Source organism: Telmatherina bonti, assembly GCF_933228915.1.
Source record: "Telmatherina bonti genome assembly, chromosome: 3".
NCBI lineage: Eukaryota > Metazoa > Chordata > Actinopteri > Atheriniformes > Telmatherinidae > Telmatherina > Telmatherina bonti.
The window spans coordinates 27,817,462-27,844,241 of NC_136621.1; the positions used below are offsets into that span (position 1 = coordinate 27,817,462).

The 26,780-nt window shown below is 38.3% G+C and overlaps 1 protein-coding gene across 1 annotated transcript in view; it reads left to right on the plus strand.

Annotated features, from left to right (window-relative positions):
- lrba (LPS-responsive vesicle trafficking, beach and anchor containing) overlaps nucleotides 1-26,780 on the plus strand; it is a 181,672-nt gene that overhangs the window by 77,389 nt on the left and 77,503 nt on the right. The window contains exons 35-37 of the mRNA XM_079264531.1: nucleotides 716-824; nucleotides 11,745-11,911; nucleotides 24,520-24,644. Coding sequence (XP_079120657.1) covers nucleotides 716-824; nucleotides 11,745-11,911; nucleotides 24,520-24,644 — 401 coding nt within the window. The remainder of the gene's footprint in view (nucleotides 1-715; nucleotides 825-11,744; nucleotides 11,912-24,519; nucleotides 24,645-26,780) is intronic.

The window sequence follows — 26,780 nt, forward strand, 5'->3', positions numbered from 1 at the left end:
GAGGCCCCAGTGCCTCTGCTCCCCTGCTGCACTGTGCTGAAACAGCAGGCTTAGGTTACAGTCGTCCCCTGGCCCCTAAACTCCCATTCCACCAGTTCAAACCAGCTCCCAGCCTGCCCTCCACCTCTCCTCTCTGTCCTCTGGTCTGTTATTGTTCCACTTTGCACACTCCTGACCTGTGGGACTGTAGAGAGGGTTTTTTTTTTTCTTTCTTTCAAAACCTGCGTGCACACACACACACACACACACACACACACACACACACACACACACGTTTACAAACAAAGCATGCATGTTTCATGAACACTGATAAGAGGAGGCTACATATGTAGCAACATGGGCAAGGATCCTCCCGCCTGTCAGATGCATATCATTAACAATTCAATTAGTACCTGGACTCTTGTTAAAGGACAAATCTGGGTTGGTTTTCTTCCCAAATTAGATTTTCTGCCAATTCTGCATGGTTCTATTTCAGCATTTTATGGATGTTACATGGTTGTTGTTTTTTTTTTTTTTTCTTATAGTTTCCAGATATCACTGTTAAACACATGTTTTAAATACCCCAAAGCTTAAAACTCTGTGATATTTTGAAGAATATGTGACTTTTTACCTCTTAAATTAAGTAAATGACATTGTAAAAGTGTTATTAAACATTTGTGTGACAAAGTGTGCGTGATAGTCTGTTGTACTGATAGTGGTGGTTCCTCTTCCCTAGGCTTCTCAGTCATACCATGAAGGACCACCTAGTTCGTGTGGCGAATGAAGCTGAATTTATCCTGAGCCGACAGAGGGCTGAAGACATACACAAACATGCAGAATTTGAGGTAAGATTGTGCAAACTTTGTTCCTATTAGATGAAATTAACATTGAAATGTTTCCCAAAACTTTATTTCAGCTTGGTGCATCAATCATTTTTTTATCAGACAAAAAAACCAAAATTCCTCTAAAATCGCTTAAAATAAAATTGAACTCTTTAGATTAATAAATGGACATAAATATGTTAGACAGCTGGGTGACATTGTTCCCCTGATAAATCTGATCAGCGTTCCTTCTCAGAAGTCTCCCAGATTACAAATAATAAAATTATAGCTAGAATTAGAAATGTTGATTTTTAAAAAACAAAAAACAAAAACAAAAACAAAACAACCATGTCTTCAGATTCATGGTAACTTTACTCTCATCTTTCTTTTTCTTTTTGGGGATTTAGGCTTCAAACTGCTCTAATAGACGTGTTCTGATATTGTCATATTCTCATATTTTTGGTGTGTTAAAAAGAAGCAGGGGTTAACAGACTGGAGCGGATCCGATGACTGCTTCAGATTTGTCCATCAGGTTTGACGGAGTGTCACAGCAAACGTACAGGACCAATGTTTATCTTTCAAACATAACCGTGGCTAATCATGAACACACAGACATACAGATGGAGTTTGATGGTGGCGATCATGCTTGGCACATATCCCTAACCAAACACTGTGTACTGTTGATGTATCCCCGTGGGCCGAGGTCTAACTGCAGGCATGCTCCTGAAACACAACTTCTCCCTCTCGTCCTCCTACCAGTTCTTAGCACAAACGCTGCCATTCACACGTAGCTGCTCAGCCAACTCTGTCCTGACCCATGGGCACCCTTCGCTGCCCCTTTCCTAGTCAAACTCTGCTGCACTCCACCCTCCGCTTTTGAGATCTCACAAAATCCTTTCCTGTCCTGCTGAGATCCTGTCCATTATACTCCCACTGGGGGTGTAGTTTGCTAGTGACAGGGATATGGCATCCTCCCCTTTTCAACCCTTCCTCCATCATTTCTCAGGAACCTGCCAGTACTAAAAGCTCCAGGCAGTCTTAAGAGATGCTGGCCTGAAGGGTTGACTGTGTGTAAGCCCCAACATGTCTACCCCCAACCCTCAACCCCCACTTTGCTGTGAAATATTATGCCTTTTTTCCTAAAAGTTTAAAGAAAAAAATTCTTTTGCAAAAGATAAAATCCCTTGAGAGTTGAAAGTCAGTAATAATTTGTCTGCAACTGCTTTTGCTTTTGTTTTTTTGGTTTTGTTCTTCTCAGATCTTGAGTGTTGTCATCTTGAACTAAATCCCAGATCATAGCTCACTGTGCTCCAAGTTTCAGGCCTTTGCATATCCGTACCTTACATGATCTGATCCGGTCTCCAACTCAGATAGCTGGAGTATAAATTATCTGGATATTTGGATACCAATTTCAGTTCTTTTTTTAATGTATAGGGTTGATATCTGAGTTAGTTTGAGACAAGAAAGCGTAAGTAAAAATGTTGTATATATGACATGACTGACTGCAACATCCCCAAATGCTCCAGATATCCACTGCTCTGCACTATAGTCATCATTCCTTTAAGGTGTTTACTCAAGCACTTTGTGTCTTCACTCTTATTTTTAATGTTTAGATATGTAAATATTGTATGTAAATACAGACCAAACTTAATATTTGAAAACACTCTGGTCTCTAGTTAAAAGTTGAACTTGATATGTTCAGCTTCAAATCTTTCTAACATGTTTAAGTTTCTTTTTGAATTGTCATGATAGATGAGTTAATCTAGCATTGAGCAGAAGATTATTCCCTTTCAGCTATAGTTTCCTCATGGTACTTTCCAAATCACAGCTTCATACTGTCAGAGATATTGTGTTTTGTAAACTATCCTAACATGTCGGGTTGGGATAATTTTTAAAGGCTATCGATTGGTAAAAAGGTTTGTATGTGAGAGCATCTCTGTGTTCAAACTGTAACCTCAGTTCATGATGTCTTTAATATTGTAGACCTCGACTCCAAATATTCCCCAACAAATGAGTAAGCACGATGTTGTGTTTACGACTTTCCACAGCAGTCTGTTTCCTCACTGTCCAAACTTGTTTTTTTAGTCAATAATGAAAAAGAATAAGTGGAATTGACTGAAACAGACACAAAGAAGAGGGCAGGCATATTTAGAATTTGATTACACATGACTATTAATATAAACTCCCTAAAAAGGTATTTTGTAGGATAAATAAGCTACAGAAACTGAACAGCAGCATTGAAAAAATTGTGGTTTAAATTATGCATTTAAGTATTCCAGATTACTAAATGCAACACAGGTTTGGTGCTTCGTCTCAGAAGTTATAAAGCAAATAAGGAAATTGCTTTTCAGGGAAATTTTTCAAGGTTGGCATTATTTAAAACCAGTTAAGGATTTTTAAAAGTTGGGTGAGAACCTGGAATTCAGTCTTAAATGTAGAATATGCCCATAATCTGAAAAATCTCACTGTAAAACTTCTTTTTTTTTTAGTTTTACTTAAGTAAAGTACATGTAGTAGAAATGCCGACATTGTGATGTTTTACAACTTAAAGCTATGACATCATATCCGCTGACAGGTAAACTGCAACATCTCACCTGGTTAGAAGGCCAATGTTCTGCTGAAAACCTGCACACACACATCAAAGTTCCTTTGATACTTGAAGCTTTCCTCAGCCTTTTTTGCAGACATATCACACACACATTTCTTTAAAGAAGAGCGTAAAGAACATAGAAAAGTCCCACTTGGCTTCCAACCCCTCGAGACGAGGGTGACGGGATCTAGTGGCATATAGGGGAGACAAGTCCATACAAAAAGACCTCATCCCATAAGCCACAAAAGAACCTTTTGCTTATGTCCTGGTGTAAGGCACTCTTAACACACCCTCAGACGTTCTTTATCAACACCCTGACTGATCAGAGCTCTTTAATCAAGAGGATCTGCTCAAATTAGGCATTCAGTAAAATTTTATGGCTAACTGGTGTGTAATAAGTGTAGGCCTGTATAATAAACTACATTATATCACAATATAATATATAAAACAATAACCTAAATTCACAGACTCCACCAGCTGTAACAGTAACATTTGACATTTCATATTCAGGAAAAAAAAAGTTATGGGAGAAAATGATTTAAAACTATTGTCCCAGGACTACTTGGTGTAGTAGCATGGTCTATTCTAAATTCTTAAGTACAGTTCTTTTAAGAAAACTAAAATATTTGTGCATACACGAAATGATATGAAAAAGGAACAAATAAACCAGTGCAATTTGGGTTTTTAGCTAATATCTAGATGCTTTGTTCCTAAAATGCTAATAATTTCCAGGCATTTAAGTGGTTCGTCTCTTTGAGCCAAGTGTGTGTGATTTTTTTTTTCCATCCTGATACAGTAGATAATAAGTAGTTCATTGTTTGAATGTAATGAATGAACATTTTAAATGTAAATCTGAGTTATACTGGAATATTGTGAGGATCCATACGTCTCAACATTGTAACAAAGAAACTCAACCCTGAGTCACACCAGTGTGCAGGTATGAAGACAGTTTGGGTTGGCAGTGGAGGTGTGTTGTGTTCAGTCCATGTCGATTTAAATGTGAATCATAAATCAAGCTTTATATTAACTGCTACCTGAATGAGTGCAAAATGCAACAAAGGGAAGGTTATGATGATCTGTTTTTTATATTTGGGTTGTAACCTTTAACTTCCGACACCTCTTCACTGTTCCAACTGTCCTTAATCAGATATCCTGCACAGATTGTCCCAAAACTGTGTTTCACAATTGAATTCCCCACTTAAATGCAGTTGCTCCTCAGTGACCTCTGAAAAGAAGTGAGCCCCTGATAAGTCTTGCTCCGATATTGCTGTATTGATTTTTTGCCTTCATACGAGCTCTGTTTGAGCCTGCTGAAGCCGACGGTTTCATTTTGCACTGGCACAATAAAAAATAACTGGCCAATGAAACATCCCTGCCCTGAGGGTAAGGGTGGAGGGTTTTGAAATAATTTTCAGCTTTGTCCCAGTTTTTAAGGCTTTGTGTCTCCATAATGTGTCACAGTGACACTGGGTTGGTTATTATTCTGTGAGAAATAACCTAAAAATGGGCCTCAGCGATGTCTTATTTTGGATGTCATGGTGCTGCTCTGGAAGTTGGGAGGTTTGCAGAGCAGTGCAGCACCAGCCATCAAAGCACGGCACCCAAACTGCACATGCAGTATGAAATGGCTCTTTGTAATCATAAAGCAGCAACACATTTTGAGCAAATGCTCCAAAAATAAGACTAAAACAAAAGATTAACAAACTTTTATGTTTGCTCCTTGTCAGATTTCACACCCTAGAAGGTGATGATGGAGGATGCTTTTGATTTAAAAACTGGTTTGTCTCTGAGACATAACATATGCTATTCCCCCTCTCGCTGTCTTGCTTTCTCACTCACAGTCTCACTTGTTCTCTCTGTGGGACAGAATTGAGTTATCTTTGGCCCTGAGAGTAAGTTATTACAGTGGGCTTAGGGTGAAACAGAGATGAAGATAACTAGGGGGAAATCCAATTACCTTTTAGGGTTCTCTATCTAATAGGATCCTTAATGTGAAGGAGATCTGCAGATCGGATGCTGCTGCCCAGCCCGGCAAATGATAGACTGATATCTTCCACAGAAGCAGAGAGGAGACGGAGCCCAAGAGATAGAAAGGAGGAGAGAAATCGAACTCCTTCTTTTTATGGGGCTGTTCATTAGGGATGAAATGTGGTGGGCTCAGGGGCACAAGGGCAGATAAGAAGGTTCAGATAGGGAAGCATGAGCAAGACCCAAGCCATTTCTATTCTTTCTTACCTTACCTTTCCATTTTCCTTGGCCTTTTCTTTTTCATATAACCCCTTGATTCATCTTCTGCTGTTATAAGGAGTAATTGAATTGACCATTTGAGAGACCCAAGGAAAGCCAGATGATAGCAGCTAATTAGTGCCATGTCTTTGTCTTTCCTCTGCTGAGCTTGTAAAATGAGCTGCTCCTTCTCCCCATGTTAATGACATTAACATCGAGCTGAAACTCATTATATTGTATTATTATAGCCCTGCTTTCTGGATCACAAACCATCAAACATTGCTGAGGAGGACAAAGAAAGTCTGAATAAGGATGCAAATTGGTTCCGTTTTTCTTTTATTCTTGAGTTGTTTTTTTTTGTCCTCAATTCTTTGACAGTCGGGATGTAATTACAACCGAAATGTACTCAAAATGAGAAGGCAGATTGCAGAACAGAAAATATTTTGTTCCAAACTATCTCAAAGGTGCTTATTTAGAAGTAAGATCAGAAATAATCTCAAACACACAGGTTCTCGAGTGCTGCATGAAAACCTGGTGTCATAATTATGAATTTAAAACATAATCAGACTGAAATATAAGGCCACAAAGTTGTGATAAATAGAAGAGAAGAGATTAAACATATTAGTGTAAAAGGAAAATATTGCACTCAACCTGCTATTTATTATGTAAAAAGAGCCATTGCTACACATCCGTTCACACAGAAGTATGACAAAATCTAAATGTGGAATTATACAGTGAGGTGTGTTGGGGGTAATAAAAGAGCACATTGCACATTTGTAGAAGCATTTTGTGGCACAAATTATATTTTCATTACTTGGAAAAAAAACACTAGTAAAATCATATTAAAAGCAGAAGAGTTTGGAGCTCATCAGTCCACATTTTTGGACCTCTTTGTTGATTTTTAGTCTTGTTAAATCTCAGGTTAAGGAAAAATGCTGCTCTGCTTTAAACTGTGTACTTCATTTACTTTAAAACAGTTGGTTTCATTGATGGAAAGTTGTAACTTTTTTTTTTTAAACTTTGTCCAAGTTTCTCAGTGGCGTCATCCAATGTAAAGTGGTGTGTTTTGTTCATCAAAATACTTTACTCAAAGTTTTATTTTTCTTAAAAAAGTCTTGAAATAGTCAGTTGAGCTGAATGAATCAGTGTTCACCCCTCTTGCTTAAAACAAGTTTTTTTTTAATTTATAGGTTTTTTTTCCATTTTAAATGAAAAGTGCTCCACAATAATTAAATACATAATCAGATGACTGTTCAATATCAGATGTTCAAAAATAAGAAACAAAATAAAACAAGTGCAGATTTGATTTAAAAAAAAAAAAGAAAAAAAAAAAAAAAAAAAAGAGGATGCTCAAACACATATAGGGGGGAGCCAGAAAAACCACAACTCCCAGAGGTTATTTTCACCACATTACACTGATGTGAGCTCTCAAACTGATAGCTGCCACCAACTGTAGCTCGCTGTCATGTAGTTGTCGCAACTGTAATGTAGTATGTCAGCGGGGCTGGAAGCCCGGGCGTCCCATTATGGGCAGATCTGTTGTCAAGAGAATAAAGCATGAAAAAATAGCTGCATACCCTTTTCTAAGATAGAATTTTATCAGCTTTAAGATGGGGAGATACTTTCAGAAAGCCCAAGGAGAAATTTCGTGTACAAGTTGAACAGAAACTCTTTCAAGACTTCACCACTGTAGTTTTATCAACCAAGTGCATATTAAAGTCTAAGGTTATTGTCAAATATATTTATATCCCAAGCAGGGGTTTGGTGTTGCTTTATCGTTTTTTCACTGTATGGTATAGACCACTTCACTCAAGACACCAGGAGACGGGAAAAAAAGTAGGCAATAGAGGCAACGGTAGTCTCAGTCCTGCTTGTCAACATAATGAAGTCCCAAGGTACCTCCTCCACTGCTCCCATCATTACGTGTGACCAGCAAACCCAGATATATGACTTCACTCTACAGTTACCTTTGTTTCACTCTGACGTGCTCCCTTTTAGTCACTGGGAGATTGTTCTCTTGATTTTCTTTTTTTTTCATTCCAGCAGCTGATGTTAAGCTTGCACTGCTGTAGAAAAGTGTCATAGTTAAAAATCAGCAGTAAGAAACTCTGTCATTTTTTCTGCCATGTACTTTTAGGCTTTATTAAGTGTGTGTACCCCTTACACTCTTTGTTATGGAGATTCGCTACTGTCCTATTTATAAATCCTACAAAAATCCTCTTTTTACTGTTTGTCATCTCCAGGTGATGATTTAGCACTTTGGATATTTCACATGGCATGACCTTGAAGCTGATTTTGAGTCATCAAGTAAAAGATGGCAGACTCGCAGACTGATGTGGCAATAGGAGGGTGCGGTTTTGCAGAGACTAGAGGTTTCTGGGTAGGAAAGATGGAGAGGCTGCCAGCCATGCATGGTGACCAGTCCATTAAAGATCGGCCACAGACTGTGTGAAGGGCGGGGCAGTGGAAGAATAAGGAGCAGGAGGGAGATACTTTGATAAGTGTTGCGCCTGTGTTAACCTTGATGGCTCCTTGCGTTGGGCTGTTGCCAGCAGCAGGGATCTGTTTCAACTGGATTAGATTTTTTTTTGTCCTCCGGCGCTCCAAGATGAAAGCAAAAAAAAAAAAAAAAAAAAATCAATACTTGGGAGCACTGCATGACAGGAGCATCATTTCAGAATTGAAGTGGCTGTCAGGCATTGTCATTTGGTGACTTTTGTTTGCCATTGTACTTTTAAGCCCTCATTTTTCTCTCTCTCCTCTTCCTTTCACTCCCTTCTTCCCTGCCCATTGTCTGAATTCCCCTGGTGACATTTTATGTTGCAATTTGAAAACTCGAGGGCAAGAGATCAAGTGCAAGAGCATCTCTCTGAAACCAATTGGACTGCTTCAAAATCTACTTTTGTTTAGCGACCCCCATCCTCTTCTCTCATTTTGTCTGCCCCCCCCCCCCCATACCTCCATTGTGTTCCAGGAGGAATTTATTTGTTGTACATTTGCATTCTCTGATACCAGACAAGGACATGATGTCTCGCCTTCTTCTGGACATTTTCTCTGCCCGTTTGTAAATGAAACCCTCAGGGAGTGCTTGTCGACGGATGGGAGAAATTGGAGATTCTCGTAAAGCGATAGCCCACCCTTGGAGAGCTTGTAGCCCTGATGTGCCACCAATGTCAAGAGATTGCAAATCAAGCACTTTAATAACATCTCTGCTGTTTTTGTTTCTTCCTCGTGTTCTCTGACAGACCCTAGTTTTGTCGGGGGGGGTGCTGAAGGCTCACTGTGGCATGGCAACACCACTAGGCCTTTTTCTGTCAGTCTAATTGATAAACATAGGGCTGATATCTTGTAATGAGCCACCATTCGCCGGCCTATTATACTGGTTAACCCTCTCAACCCACAAAGGGAGAGGAGGGGGTAGCCAAGGCCTCATTTGACAACAAATTCAGCATTTAGATAAAGCCGACTGGTGCAACATCACTGAGAGTTTCCCCTGCTTTTTTCTCCCTGTTTGTGGAGAAAGAAAAGCTTACTGTGATGGAGGAGCAGTTGCAGAAACAATAATTATTTGCAGAAAAAAGTGAAAGTGTGTTATTTATTAATGTAAATTAAATAAGATTCTGTTATGTCTAAAAGGTATTTGTTGTAATGCTTTAGCTCATGTTGTGTTGCTGTTCATTGCTATTATGAGACTTTTTTTTGGTTGTAGATGATTGCTGGTCTTTCCTTGAGTCATCGCACAAGCAGCCTGTTTCCTGCTCAAACTCCAACACATATCCACAGTTATTTATTTGAACTGTGTATGAATTGTGGGAGACACGGCTCAGTGTAATTGACTCGATTAATGCCAGCCATTATCATTTTGTCTTCACTGAGCTGTCTCCCCTCACAGAGCCAGCACCCACGTTGGCCGACCCCCATCAGCCAGCCCATGTAATGGAAGGTGCTGCCCATGATTACAGTGTCACAAGTCATAACGGTCTCTCTGCCAGCTAGTTGTGCCCTTGTGGCTGTTTAGGAAGCTAACAGTGCATAGTCTGCCATTCTTTTGCCCCAGCTGTGTGTGTTTTTTTGTTTTTTTTTTACAGAGCAAATGGAACGATTTATCTAATTTTTAGAGGTTTATTTTAAAATAAACACAGTGACTGTTTCAGTCACTCTAAAGAAATCATTTTTCTAACTGAAATAGAAATAAAAAAAACTTCTTAAAGTAATAAAAGAAGAGTTTGTTTTAAAGAAACCCTGCAAAAAATGCTTTTTTACTATCTATCATTTTGTCAGTGGGCTTATATGAAACTGAATGAAGCATAGGAGATGTAGTTATTCACTTAAACCTTCATAGTAACATAACATAATAAGTCCTTCATAATACCCAGGCATACTCTGACTTCACATCAATGGAATGACCCCTGGCATTAACAGTGACTTGTCTTTTCCACTTACAAGCAAACCTAGCTTTGGGTTTTAATGGCGTTATGTGTTCAGCGTCTGGTTGTTATTTCAGGGGAGAGTCTGTGAATCTGACTTTTCTCCCGTAGTCTACTTTGGCTTTGGTTATAAGAAAAGCCCATTACAGCATGGAGGGTTTGGGTGTTTGGGCAGGCTCCACACACAGGTGATGAAGTGTTTGTTTATGGTTATGAGTTTGAACCCCGCACCGTTGATTAGTACTGCAGACTTGTCTCAGACAGGCGCAGATGGAAACGGACTGTACAGGTCTGCTACTTGCTGTCTGTTGAAATGCTGGAAAATACACAAGTGTTAATTTGAAGAAAATAAACCTGTTCTACAAAATATGTACATTTTTTATGAATATGTTGCATTTTCACCAAAAAATAGCAAACACTATCTTCTGCTGTAATATGACGATCACAGCTTGAAATGTTCTATCTTAAATGTTACCCTTCCTTCACTGTGGTTGTCCTTCATCTCCAATTTATGTACAGCTTTACCTTAACCTATTAGAATGATTGTGTCAGCAGCTAACACATATACAAAGCTTCCTCTGTTTTATTATTTTGCTCTAACACATGAAGTACTTATTCCGATTTTCTTCTTCCATTGACCCTTTGCTTCCTGTTTCTCAGGTCAGCATGCAAAAGGTCAAGGCCCACCTTAATGCCACATGAAGAGACATGGATAGATAATTAAGCTCAAGCAGTCTGCAGAAAAGCCCATTTAATGTGATTTATACCAATAGATTTTCTGTCAGATATGAAATGTTGTCTTTCAAATTGAAGAGGAGGGCCCATTATAAAGCAATTTATTGCTAACTATGGTAAAGCATACTGTTCAGCCATGATTTTGGCTCAGAAGTAGTAGTAGTAATAGTAGGGTCAGTAGGATCATCCACTACTAAGATTATAATAAATTTTTTTAGTAACTGTGCTCAGATCTCATAGGGGAAGATGCATAATATCTAGGATTTTCTTTAAAATAGTTCATCTTCAAAATGTGTGTAATTTTAAAGCAGATCTTGTAAAATGAGCATTAGAAATTGGTTATGATATAATTGTGAAAATGAAAACGCTTTCAAATGATAGCTATTTGCAGCAGGTGTTCCAGTTTCACCATCACAGGAGAGTCAAAAGGCCCGTTCTGATTACATATTTCGACAGAGAAAAATCTCCTCTGTGTGCGTTGGAGGTATCATATGAGTCGGTGTGCCAGAGGGCATTAGAAAATATATGTCCACTGTTATTAATCAATGTGACACGGGGATCAAAATGACCCAAAGCTTTTCCATTGGTTTTACTCAGAGTACTGTTTTTAAAAAAAAAAAAAAAAAGAAAGAAAAAAAAAAAAAAATATATATATATATATGTATGTATATATGTATGTGTATATATATATATATATATATATATATATATATATATATATATATATATGTATATATATATATATATATATATATATATATATGTATGTGTATATATATATATAAATAAAAATAAATAAATAAAACCTGCTTTTATTTATATATATATAAATAAAAATAAATAAATAAAACCTGCTTCTGTGTAAGTTGTTACGACACTAAACATTTGACTTCTGATCTCGCTCATTTGTTTGGTGAATATATTATTTGCAGGGTGTAAAATGTCTCTATTTATCTTCTCTTTCAGTCCAATTGTGCCCAGTATGCAGCAGACAAGCGAGATGAGGAGAAAATGTGTGATCACTTGATCCGAGCAGCCAAGTACCGCGACCACATGACAGCCACTCAGCTTATCCAAAAGATAGTCAACATCCTGACTGACAAACATGGAGCCTGGGGGAACTCTTCCATAAGGTAAAGCAAATGTCTAAAATAGAGCTGTGCTCATTCTGGTCATTTAAACATTTATGTTTTTCATTTTTGTACATGTAATTTTTTTGTTTCCAAAATGATTAAATTTACTCTCATGGGTTTAATGTCATTATTATCTCTTTCATCCCCCAATCCTAATGGTTTGGATTAAATTAGATTTACAAAGGTGAAAATGTCAGCTGTGGGTCGAATGATGCATTGAGTCAGGACTGAGATGAAAGCCACTGGAACAAGCTCTGCTCCCATTAAGGACAGAGGGAACTTTATCCTCTGTGTTTGTTTGGCCAAATGTGCTGTAGAATCCAATGCAGCTATTCCCTAATGATGGCTGTTTGTGCAGGTAGCGTGTAATGGTGAGATGGAGAGAAGGTTGCTGGCTTACGCTTGTTAAGCTACACCAAGTCTCCAGAGACTCGTCTGGTGGGGGTTAGTTTGCTGTTGGATCAGGAGGCTATCTGGGTCTGCCTTTTGTTTTTCTTCTGTTTCATTCTCATAACTGGATCTGTTTTTTTTTTTGTTTTTTAAAAAAAATATTTTTCACTCCTTGATGCAATGTTTTTTTCCTCCTCTTCTTTCATTGCTTTCTCTCTGTTTCTCTATGTAAACTCATACAAAGCAATGCCTTTTACTATGAATATTATGTTCTACTAGGTCTGGCTGGAAAAGCCTCCCATTACCGGCCCTTTATGCCGCTCTGCTATTGATGGTTTTCCTAATGGCTGCCGATGGGCGCAGGGAGCCATTGGCACTGGGCCTTGGAGTGCAGCGCTCTTTTAATAAATCACAATCAGTCTTGTGCCATTACATCAATATTTTTGGTCAATTACTGTGAAGGTCAGGTGGTGCAGCTTCGCACCAGAGCCCTCGGTATGCAGGCACGGGAGAAACATCTGGTGCTGCAATTCGCTGAAAACTAGCAAATAAAAAGAAAAGATAGACCCTTCCCACCAAGGAAAAAGAAAAAAAAATCCTGCACACCTGTATACCTACAGGGACTTTCGAATTATTCTTTCCTCTATTCCTCACACACACACACACAAAAAAAAACCATGTAGTGCGGCAACATCCTCACCTATAAATAAGAAGAGATATGCACGGCAAATCCCACAACCCTTTTCCAGCTGTGAAAATGAAATCCAAGAACACAAAGACAATGGTATGATTGCGTCCTTTTCATTGCAAGAGTGTAAAACCCAAGGCTGCCTGCTCACACGCCATAAAAGCGTATTCCCCAAAGTTTCCATTCAATAAAGAATCTGAAAATGAAAATATTATTTTCTTGCGAGCTGATGGGAATTGTTGTTTCCTCACGGCAGGCGTCTAATATCTTCTGACACTGTGTGACCTGCCTGAATGCAATTTGTGTCTTAATATCCAGCTTACAGCGGCTCTGGCCTCTGGAGGAAAGAGGTGTTAGGTGATTTCCACCCCTCCGCCTCCCCCCCTCTCCATTCCCTGCTTTGTCTTTCCTGTGTGTGAGTCTGTCTCCTTGTTTCTCTGTCACAGTGTAGTTTTCTCTCTTCCCCCCCCCCCCACTCTGTCTTTTAGCACTTTCTTATTTCACTATCTACTTCAAATGTATCTCTTGAGTGAAGAAGGAGGATTCCTTCCACCTCTTGAAGGCATTGCCTATCATTTTAGTGCCCTTGTCTGTCACCTAATGTCAGGACATAGACAGATCCAGAGCTGAACAAACTGACTAGTTGCTCATGCGGGCATTTCTGTATCAGCAACTTGAGCCTCAGGTGTACCGCATGCCAGCCTTGTCTTCTAAAAAGTAAATGAACCGCCAGAAAGATGGCCACATATGAAACAACGGGCAGATATAATTCTTTTTCACTATCACATTTCCAACCCCTCCCCTCCCCATCTAACTTGGGTCCACTGAGCATCCAGCCTCCTGCAGTGTTTATTTGGGTCAGGAATCATATCTCATATATATGACACCTGGAAAAAGTTGACAGACAGAGAGGGAAGATGAGGGTAGATGATGGAGAGTGCCAACTCGCAGCATCTGGGGACAGACTCTGCTCTTTTTTTTTTTTTTTTTCTTTTTTCCCCCCTCATACCTTTTCTTTATTGCATTCTAATAGGCTGACTAATGTACCATGGAATTTCACTCTGGATGTAGAAAGCAGGAAATTTAAAAGGGGAAGTAGCTTGGTTTGAGGTTGGATTTTGAAGAAATGCACACACTTTTTGGGCGGGTGCTTTTTTTTTTTTTTTTTGGACAATCTATTGATGTAACCAGTCTCTGTGAGACAAATTGAAGCATTATTCAAGTTGTAGATGCAAGCTTGCCTCAGCATCCTTTTTATTTCCAGGTTACACCAACAAACCTCACTGATCACAGCTCCGCCAACACACACACACACACACACACACATGCACCTTGTGCACCAGCTTGTCTCCCTCTGCTCCTCCTTCCTCATATAAGCAGCTCATTTTCTGCAGCAGCACTGCTCTAATGCACACCCTTAGGCTAGAGGCTTCCCAGCCAAGGGACATCCATCTTTTGGCGTGTCACACTCCCACCCGGCAAAAAATCTTTGTGATGTGCACTCCAATTTTTCTTCAGTAAATCAAATCTTCCTTCCTTCAGAAAGACAAATGCTTTAGGGTTGGAGTGTTATAGAGAAAATCAATACCGGCAAAATTGAAACAGTATGCCTCCGTATTGATCGGCCTTGTGAGATCGAAAACCAACAGCTTTGTAACTGTTCCACTGGACAGTTAGCTGACCTGTAATGGACAAACTATTGATATTAGCATTACTATTTTATCTTGTGCTACGTCATGCCACCAGTACGCTCTAGAGGGAAAGAAGGAAAAGAAGAGGGTCCAGTTTTTGGGTTATTTTTTTTCATGAAGAGGTTTTTCTTTCTTTTTAACTAATGGTAGTGCAGATGACATCAAATGCGGATCTGTACAAAATACTGTGGAAACCTTTTCCTTTCATTTTTATTTATTTAATTTCTCCTTTTTAAATATAGAAACTCCATTATGTTTTCGAGTGATATACAAAGCAAATTTTAGAAATCAGTGTTTTACAACTGTTTTTAACCGTGAAACAATTTTTATACAGAATATTGCAATAAGTGTCTTCTCATTGTACATGTGTAATTACATATATTTTCTCCTAACTCTTTTATCTGCCACTACTACCTACAGCTGTTTGCTGATGTTGTAACTGGGCATCATGTTCATTACAAACCAGCTGATTTTTTTGGCAAATCTTTAGATCTTTACCAAAAAAAAGTTGTGACCCTTCAATACAACTTTATAAAAGATTAATTGATTAGTTTGACTAAGTAGCAGAGCATATTTGTAATTATCTTTTTTTAATAATTGTTAGTTTGAATTCTTACATCATCAGTCTGTAAAATGTCTGAACAGGTTGAAAAATGCCATATTGATTCTTAAAAACCCAACTCAAAATCTTCATGTTTTATATTCAGTTTACAGCGAAGAAAAGATTTTTTTCTAGATATTTATAACCAGACAACTACTGTGTTAAATAAGTGATCTATGTTTTCTCCTAATTACATTTTTATCCCAACTTTTAATTTACATAATTCTTTTATTCCTTAAACTAGAAGGGCCAAAATGTTTACCATTGTCTTATTAAATGTACATAGACCTGTGCCCTTTTTTTAAAAATTCATTTTATTTTTATTTTTTACCACCACTCTGATGTAGCACAGATTGGATTGTGGTACAACATTAGTAACCAGCCCAACAAATGCCATAAAATGTAATGTAAGAAATGTTCAAAATAATGCTAAGTTCCAAATATTTCTTCAGAATAGAGAACCTGGACAAGATTTGTTTAAATTAAAACAAGATGATTATTATTAAGCGATCACTTCTCATGGGAATATGTTGATGAAGCATCCATAAGTAATTGTTCTTGCCGAATACACTGAACTGAAGCGCTCCCAGTCTTTGAGTCTGGTTAGTTCTCTTCAGACACCTTTACAAGACTGCAGTTCTGTCACCTTCCCTTCCCCTCATGGGGTCAGGCGTACTCCAGTGAGGACATCCATGTCACATCACAATGTATTCTGTAAAATAAACGATTGCATGAGAAGCTGCGGCAACCAGATAAATATCTACTTGTGTGCTTTCATTCCAGACCTAAATCACAATTATGGCGCATAATACTGAGTGTAATGCATGTGTTAAAGCCAAGGTCTGCATAGTGTCTGCGCCGGCTCGCATGTGTTTTATGGACACACTGGACATTACAGCTGTGCTGGTGCTGTAGATGCACGGCTGAAAAAGGAAATGAGACTCCGGCATGTCAATGGATATTATAACCATAGGAAACAAGAACATAACAATTTAGAATACACAGACTCTCGGAAATGCGTGACACTAGAGGAGCAGGAAGACGGAGGGAGAGGAAGGGATGGATGAAACAGAGGATGAGGGAGAGATATTAGTTACTGAAGGATCAAAAGTTGAGATGGAGAGCAAGACAGTGGCAGTTTTGCACGACATCCTTTCCTCGAGCGCCACTTATACGCTGAGTGATTGTGCAAAATTGTATGTAAAATGCTCAGAGCGTGTCTTGTTTGCTGGATGGAAAACTCTGCAGCTGCTGACTTATCTCGCCATCTGATTCCATTTGTAGCCTTTCCTCTGGAATGGAAAAAATAGTGTACTCGCATCTCAATTCTTTGACACAGAGTTTTTACTGAATGTAAGCCAGACTTTTCTAATTGGAGTCATGTCCATGTCCTATCTCCCTGCAATACAGGACACTTTCCACTTCTTTTCACTGACACTTTGATTTTTATTCAAAGTCAGACAATCCTACGGCCCTTTACCATGGTTGAGTCCATTACTCTGACCAGAATTTAACTGGTAATTTTCATCCGGTAATGGCTTTTCAGTTTGCTTATAAATACTTGTAGTCTAAACACAAACTTTACCCAATGTATTGAGCACTGGCAGCTGCAGCCTCTGTCTCAGAGATGGTTGTTTTCTTTAGTCCAGGTTCTCGCTACTTCAAAACCAATTAGCTAGGGCTCAACTTGTGATCATTCATCTGCCTTGATACAGTCATAAACATATAGCATAAACATACACAGAGAAACGCAAGCCTGCCCTCGGTTCTATTTGTTTCTGTAACCCATCCTCCCTGTGTCACACAGACATCTCCTGCACCAAAGTCCTTAAACGGCTTGACGCAAACCCCTCTGCTTCATTAATCATTCATTGACATGCGTCTTGGATGGAAAAGTTGCAACTCTGACAAAAAAGGATGTTCCAAAAATCTCTGGGGAGACCATTCAAGTTTGACGGACGTGCGTTCCATTGGTTACAGAAAATAACATGCCACAAGGGCCCTACCATGTAGTCCGGCTCATGGATATGAACTAGAATATGGCCTCAATGATAACATTTACCTCAACTGTATATACAGTACAGTGGCTGGGCCTGTGAGGAATAGTAACAAAGTGTCATAGTGAAACATATTAACAACTGATGGTGTCCATATGTTAGCAGGGTTAAGTGTTGAAGCAAAGACTGAGACTAAAAAAAAAAAAAAATTACATTTGGCAGATCATTTAAAATGACAACAAAAGGAAAGTAGCTCAGCTAATTGTTATACTAGTGGCTTCATATCACAAGCATACATTGGTATGCAACATGTTAATATAAGCAGTTTACACGCACGACACAAGCTGCCCATTTACATCTTTAATTCCCTTCAGTCAACTCACCCCATCAGTAGTGTCTGCCTTCTTCACTGCTGCCCAGGAATGTAATGGAATGCTAGTTATGAGGTATGGAAGGAGGCTGCCATCCCAGAAAGACCAATTACACCATCGTACCTCCCCGCCTGGCTGCTCACAGCGAAGCAGGATTCTGTAGCAACTATCAGATTTATGTGTTTCATATACCCTTAAGAAAGTATATGGCCTTAGAGGAGCAAGGTCATGATAAAAGGGTGCTGATCAATATCTGAATGAAAAGCCATTTGGGAAGTTTTTAGGGCTTTTTTCCCCCCCCCTCCTTTCTGCCTGGCTGCAATATCTGCAGAGTATCGATTGTGCAGGGCCAGTACTTAGTCAAAGGCTATCTCCTTTGACTAACCCCTTTGCAGCATGTCAGCCCCCACCTCCTTCTTCCTCTTGATAGATTGGTATGCTTCCAGCCACTGTAATTACACCATGGGACCAGCAGGCCATTTATTTTGCTACTTTCAACATTTGCCAAAAAAAAGGAAAAAAATGCCTTTATCTTTAGAATCCAGCACTTTCTTGTGCAACTAAAGCTAAAGAAAGGACACACAAAACACCTGCGATTTTTGCTATAGAGCATATAGTATTGTAAAGACTGAGTGTTATCCTTTCCTCGTAGATCTTCACCTTATGTTCTTGTGGTGGATTTACCTCAGATGACCGTTAGTGTGTCTGAGGTCAAGTTCAGCGCCATTCGTACAGGACCAGACAAAAGGAAGTTTGATGTAAATAATGTAGTCTCATGAAGGAAAAGTCTCATGTTGGGGAAAAAAGTAGCGGGGCTGATTTGGCACAGGTAGTTTTTTACTTTCTTTTAATCTTTTAGTTTGGGAAGATATTTAAAATACCGGTATGTATCATAATATTTAAAAAAAATAAATAAAAAAAAATAAGATGAAACGTGTTTTTTCCAGATTTAAAAATATATGTAGGTCCTTAAAATGACTAAATGGTCATTCAAGTTGGTAATGTATCAGTGTTGTAATGGCCAAAGCTAAGTGATTTAGAAACATAAGGAGATGCTCATGAACAGCAGAAAGACCAATATGAGATTGTCAAGCTTTGCAAGACACTGAAGCAAGAAACTCCACCGCCTTACATACTGGGTAAAAAAAGAGAAGACATAAATTACTTGTTTAGTGTACACCAAATTGGCAGTAATCCCTTTATTCTAGCAGGTGGGTTTCAGACATTGTAAACTAACCTAAAATTTGTTTTCAAAAGTTTTAAATAAATACTTTAGAGCTTTAATGTCAGACTTCTTAGTTGGTTTTGATGTTTAAGGTGTAAGGTTAAACACGGCTCCATGTTTGTGTTAAAATGGGAACCTGCAGTGCGGGGGAAGGGAAAAAACCCCGAAAACGTTTGAGACTTCCAATCTCAGCTGACCTTGAGCTCCTCCGCTGTGTTTTTCTTTTGGGGTGTGTTAGAAGCGTGGGTATATGTGCTTAGATTTGTCATACCTTCCAAGATCAGCTCTGAAAGCTAGAGGTCAGAGGATTATTACAATGGGCCAGTAATGGCAGAATTATGCAACTCCAGTCCAGTGGATGCCCTCATTACCTCGCTGTAGTGGTGATAAATGGCCTTAAATGCATGTTGTCAAAATATCAGGAAAAATGTGACTCTACATCAAAAATACAGATGGTACCACTTTGGTGCTGTTGCAGTGAAAGTCTGTTTATACATTTTATGATCTTGTTGATACTTCTATAATACTGATAATGCAAGAAGTGGAGACATTCTCTTTTGATGGGCAAAAAGCTTTTTTATGCAGCATGTTAAACACTCCTGTCTTTGTGTAGTATTCACTGCCTTCTAATACAGCACTCCTCCTCTTCCCTTCTCTAAAATCTGATAAAGTCGGTGTGTAATCATCTTTCTTTTGTTGGCAAATTTACACAGAATGTAATTGCTCCTAATTGGAAACCTCATGCTAAGCTGGTGGTAATTAGGCCTTGATTTGCATTATTTCATATGGCTGCACTGCATTGTGGGGAGTCTGCAGCCTTTTTGCCTTCCACCCTTGGGATTGCTTTGATCCTCATATGCTGGTGATGTTGCAGAGAAGCGTGCTCGCTTTTCTTAGATCACTTTAGAAAGCTGCTGGATAAATGGGAGTTAATTGGAAGGAATGATAGGTGCTTATGTCTTCTTGATAATGAAGGTGCCAAAACCCTTGTAGTGTTTAGCAAGTTTACCAAACATGTGTGATCAAGCTAAAGGATACCAACTTGCATTTAAGTTTACATTTAGAATTTTTATTTTTTTACGATGTAAACATGTCTGCATAAAACGGTTTAGATATGTTGATGTACCGTTTGATTTCATCTGATGAATGGAAAAAGAAGTTAATTTATTATTAGGATGTACAAAATTACATGCAAACTGTGATTTGAAAGGATAAGATGGAAACGTTTTCATGTCGGTGACCCCAGCATCACCTTTTCCGTGTCTTGTAAACAACATTAGCTGAGGTGAATTAACACATGTAAGACGGTCTCTTGTACAACCCATTGGAGTGGGAAGGATAGACATTAATGCACAAGTAGAAAATCACTCCTGTGCAACTTAATCATGCCTAACAATTTCAGTGGGAAGGTGTTTGGTCCTGTTTCATTTTAATTTGAGCCTGGAGATCCCATCGAAGCCATCGCTGCCACCGTTTGACAAAGAGCCAGTGCTCCAGCAGCCGCTCCTCAACATGACAAATCCCCAATCTCCCTCTGCTCTCCTGTTTCTTCTAAACACATGGTTTATGCAAATCAAAGCAAAATGATCTTGGGGATAGCAGCAATGTTTGAGCAATTTGAGGGCTGCCAATAGGAACTGGCATTAAGATAGAATAAGCAAGGGGGGAAATCTCCAGTTCATATGCAGGTCTCATTGACTGTACCCAAATTAATTTAGCAGAAAGGTTATGAATGACTGTTTGTGCCAAAGTGCAGTCGCTTGTAGTGATATATGAAAGCAAATCCACTCTGCATACTATAATAAAGGTCATGTTATCATTCTCATGCTATCAAGATGCTGTGAATGTAAACCCACGCATAACTGTATTTATTTTCGATACCTGTCTATATTTACCGTCAGTCCCCCAAAATGCAGACTTCCACTGAAATAATATTTTAAAAAATTAATAACAAAAAATCAGGAAGGGAAAATGATTTCCCTAAGGATGATTTAACACTTATTTCTAGTATAACTTTTTTAACACACACACACACACACACACACACACACACACACACACACACACACACACACACACACACACACAAACTTGTAAAGACCGAAACTGATGAGAAAACTTCAACTTGTCTGTGTTTTGTCTGAATTCATCCTGATGGATCATCGTCATTTGTCCTTGTCACCAAACAAGCAATAGCACCATTGAAGCAGAGCTGCTATCAAACTTTCAGGACCTGCAGAGAGAATCTATTAACATGTTTAAACTGTCCATTTGATATTGATAAGCCATTTTAAGGCACATGCTCAACAATTTGCACTGCTTGATCCCATTAATGTACCATATGATGATTAACAGAAAGGGCATGAATTTACAGTTTGTTTTAGTTGCTTAGTGACAGATTAGTGCTTTATTTGTAATATTAAATCCTAACCACTCCTTCAGGGAATTTGAGCTAGTGTAGCCAAAAACTAACATTTCATTTCAAAATATTATATAAATATAAAAGGAAGATTATAAAAACCAATGCCAACAACAAATATCTTAGCATTCTAGCTAGCTGTCAGTTTGTTGAACTAATGCTTTTAATAAATGAATTAGAAGTTATCAGCTGCCATATCATGATGCATTTCTTAAATGTTTCTGCTTTTTGCAGGTTTGGCATTAATCCTTCTGGAAAATTTTTACTGTAGAAGACATAGTTAATATAATTCATCTGGCCCTGCACTGGACTAAACGTTTAAATTTCTAAATAAACATTGCATTAGTCCTGAACACTCCTATCACTTTTTATTTATTTTTAATCTACCTCAACCATACCGAACCTTACTTGATGTAAATGAACAATTCAGTAGTGCAACTTAAAGTCCAACAGTAAGACACAGCCTTGCCGTGTTGCTTTTGGTCTGTATTGGGTTTGTTAAATTAAAGGCAAATTGTTTTTTGTTTGTTGATAAAGCAGAAAGAGAATCATAAAGGGAGACACTTGAACTCCAATCCTTCATTCTCTTTTTCTTGTTCCTTAAAATGTACAACTTCAGCTTCTTCAATGTTAAATCAACATTCAGAAGATGTCAAAAACAATATCATTTGCTTTGTCACGTAACTTTTTTGGAATTTGTTTCATCACTAGCCAGTGATGAAACAAATAGTTTTAGACATAGTTTTATGTACATAAAACAAACAAACAAAAAAAGTATCAACAGTTTCACCTTTACGAACACAAGCACAAAGCTTTGTGTTTGACTTGCAAACACATATAGATGTGTTATTCAGATATTAAAAAGAGAAAAAGAATCACCTCTGTGTCTCTGCACCACTTTTATCAGCAGCCACTTCGAGCTTATCGAGCAGGCCTTCCAGACACCTTTTATGACCAAACTAATTACTAATTACACAAGTGGCTGACGTGAGCCACGGTGCAACACTGGCCCTTTTGTTATTTTAATTGTTGTTATTTTGAAGAATGGTGCCTCTGTAAATTCTGCCCAGGATGCCCTGTGAGGATGGATGAGCTCTGAATTATTTATTATCTTTGTGGAAACACACTCAGTATTCAGTATGGGGGTTGCATAGCGTTGTACATCTCCATTCTTGTTATGGCGGCACTCTCATCAGGGATTGATGACGAGGTATCTTTCATCTGCCATCCACTTCTGCTTGGACTGCAACATTAGGGCTTCCGCTGTCGCCTGTTGTGGATGAATATGACTGGCGTAGGTGATCCCCACCCCTTCCAACGCCATGACTAATTACACCAGGCTTCGCTTCTCGTCCTGACGGATTAATGTGCATTGTGCAAATCAGACAGATCCCCACCTTCCAAGAGACTGTGTGCCACACACAACCTTGATAATTATTTTCATAGATGAATACCATTGCAGGCAGGATGATGAAGTAGCCATTTGTGTTGCAAGCCTATCACATGCAAACACAGAGCACCGTCTTTGTCACAGCAGAGAAATCTGGTCCTGCACACACCTCTGTCCTGTGTGACTCTTTCCAACTTGCATTATTTGGAGCCGCGTTCACTTTTCCTCTTCAACCAGGCAAGACTGAGCTCAGCACTTTCACATTGTAGTTCACTGCCCTCTGAAATATGTAACTCTCACAGGCAGGTTTACATCCACGCTTAAAACATAAGCAACAGAAAAAGTCGATTCATTGATCAGCTTTTTGAGACAGAATTTTCTTCATTTATTTTTGGCTTTTTATTAGTAATACATAAAATAATCAAAGGCTTTTATTAGCTAGGACGTCCATTTTCTCTTTAGAATTTAAAAGGCCGCTTGGAAATTTTTTTTTTTTTTTTTTTTTTTGCGTAAAGCTACTTTCCCTTTTAGAGGCCCCTGTGTGATCATTGGTGCTGGACTGAAGATTTGTGAGGAGCCCCCAGCCAGACCAGCGTTCAAGAGCAGGTCACATAAAGTATGCTGGGGTTCTCCCGTCATAGCCTATGCCACTGACACCATAAACTGTCTTCCTAAAGCATCTGAAATCCCAGGACGCACTGCGGCTTCTTATGAACTGCTTTGTCTTGTTTCTTTTTTTTTTTTTTTTATAAAGGGAAAAATGTTTTGGGTTACACATGTTTAACTGGATGTATAACGAGAGTGGATCCTGCTGACCAGTGAAAGCCATTTTCACTTTACACGTCTTAAAAATGGAAAAAAGAAACATTTGCAGGAAGGAATTTATGTTAAATCAAAATTTATTTCAACTCCACATCTTAAAACATAAAAGATTTCTTGATTTTTCTGATTGCTTGTCTCTTGATAATGTCTAGTTAGTTCCAAGTAATGTAACTATTTCTACTGAATCAGTCAGGATTTAGTCTTACTGAAGACACGTACACACATCCAAATGCATTCAGTATTTACATGTAAAAACTAAAAAGTGGATTTACTTTTTATCTCATTGATAAATGAATATCTGTGGGGTTTATCAAACTTTAAAAACTTTTTGTTGAGCCTTCATGCCATGCTTGATAACAAATTATAATTTGGTTAAACCTTTCAAATTGATTCAATTGAAACAAAGTACACTTTACACACTAAATCCTAAACACACAGTGAGTTCTCACTTTAAGTTACAGTAATACTTTATGTATTTAAAGACTTGAACAACTTGCTGACCAGCTCTGGTAAATGGAGATGTTAAAAAGAAAAATGGGGGCCATAGACAGTGATTAATATTAGTAATTCTTTCCCCTGCCTTCCCCCATGTTTGTAATGGCCTTCTCCTTATCCTGCTAGCCATGAGTCTTGACAAGAGGTATCCTGCTGGGCTTGAAATGAGCCTAGAATGGAAGCACGTGTCCCCAAAGTGTGTGGAAAATGATCAGTGTTGTGTGCTCATTCAAGTGTGATGGTACTCACTCACCCTGTTCAACTTTTCAAAACAAAGTTTTTTTTTGGGGGGGGGGTTGCAAGAGAAGGGGACACCTTTACTTCTGGGATAGACATCATATCAATGTCAGGAGTTGGAGGCAATAATCTGATGAGTCTTACTGAGAGTTATATGAAAAAGAAACGCCAAACACAATGCAGGCTTTATGTGTGTTTGCATGGACCAAGTGCTAATGCTGGGCTGCTATACCATGCTGGCTGGTAATTGCTAACATATGTGCTACCTCTGTCTCGCTGCAGCCGACCGAGGGAGTTCTGGCGCCTGGACTACTGGGAGGACGATTTAAGGAGGCGACGCCGCTTCATCAGGAATCCTTTCGGATCCAGTCACTCAGAAGCTACGCTCAAAGTGGCAGCTGAACACGGTCAGTCCCGTCCACCACATCTGCTCATCTCTGCCCGCTGCTGCTTGCACACCCTTTCTTTCCCACTTCCACAAGGTACAAGGCTATAAAATTTAGTCCTCCTGTTGCAGTAAAAGATTTATTGCACCACAACATACAATAAAATCACACCCACATATGATTTTCACACCGCTAATTTCATAGCCTATGTTCCACTATGCAAAGCAAACGAAACAGAGTAGTGGTTTATTTTATTTCAATCAGTCAAGAACCGAGTAATATGACTTTTTTTGAAAAATTTATTTATGTTTTTATATTTTATTTATTTTCTGTTTCTTTTCTTAATGGCTGCATAACAGTGGCTGATATTATTGGTAAGTAGAAATCCCAGTCATAATGTTAAACTCCGTTGTGAATTTTGTGTTTGGTGAAAGTTAATAGACGATTACAGCTTTAGCTGCTTTCAAACCAAATGATGCATTACTGGATAGTGGATTTTCTGTCGATATTAAAACTATTTACAGCTGATTTCCAGATTGGTTTAATAGAAGATATTATATTTGATCTTCATAAGAAAAGTTTTTTTATTTTGCTCTTAGTTTTGCCATGTTTAGCTTTAAAGATTATTTTAAAACAGTGACAAAACTTTAACAAAGTTATCAAAGGAGGTAGAGATTCATTATTTAAAACTAAAAACTTTGAATATCTTCCCTTTTGAAATTAAAATCAGGAGTAATCAACTATGTTTTTGTATAAATTAATCTTTAAATAACTTTTTTTTTTTACTGAAGTGAACACATCTGTTCCTTCCAAGGTCCTAAACTTGGATCAATACAAAGCTAATAACATATAAAATTACACTGTCATTGTTTATATATAGATTAAAAAAAAAAAACTCAGCTAAAATACAAAATCAGTGTTTTGAAAACTATGTATTTGCATTAATTCTACAGGTATTAAGAGGGTAGTTATTAGCAAGGTAAGTTGCAGAAGCATAGAGCTGTCACCTTAATTTGATAAAAAGAATTAGACTTTATCGTGTTATAACAGGATAGTTTTATTGTAAAAACGTAAAATGTATCTCATTCCAACTTCATGTGGTTTATAGTAAAAACATGAAACACAAAACTCTATGCAGATTGTGTTGCAACCTAAAAATATCTTTTTCTGGAAATTATTCTCATCTTGCAGAGACATATCAGTTGTTTTGTCGAGAAATAATTATTCTGCTCTGATTTATTGTTGTACACACACGAATGTGGGACAGTTATAAGTAACTCATGTCACCTGCGTGCGCACAGTGAGATTGTGTGTCTGAGTGTGTGTTGCTTTTGGTTATCAGGTACTAGTGGTTACTCCTATGGCCTACCTGTCTTCTAAAAACTATAATTAAAATAAATGGCTATATGCCCTGCTGGGACTGGGAGAATACGAACATGTTGTCCTGACTGGTTTAAGGGTGCAACGTCAACAATTTCAGTGTACTTTAAGCTTCACCGTCACAAGCATTCCAATGAAGTACAACCTAATAAGTCATTTCTGTAATCTGCTGCATGGACAGTGTCCTCATTTAAAGAAGAAAACGGTTTATGTTCCTTATTTTTACTACAGTAAAGTAATCATGTTATAACATGATACGTTTTGTTTTGCCATCCAAGCAGACATGGGAAATATCCCTACATCTCAGACTCTACAGGCCTCAGCTTTAGTTTGGGATGGGTGCCAGAAAGAATCCTCTTCTCTCTAAGAGGCTTCCAACGTTGCATCCTCTAAACACAAGACTTGGAAAAGAATGACTGTGAAGTGTGAATAATAACTTCTTGTTTGATGAAAACCAAGTAGAGAACATTGGCATACTTTATACTGTACATTTGTTAAGCACAGTGCTGGAGCCTTTATGATTGTAGAAACTGGACATGGATATCTTGCCGTTGTTAAATCAACCATGAACTCCTCCATGTATCAGTATGTTCTAGACTCAAATGGGAGACCATCTTAGGCCAATACAATCACAGATATGGTGGAGTGATAACTTCAAGTACTTGATGGCTTCAAGTTAGTGCTGCTCAACGGGGTTCTACTGGCTATTAAAATATTTTATCTTAGTTTTTAACATAGCATATATGCCCTTTGTTGTAGTTCAATTGAGCTTTTTTT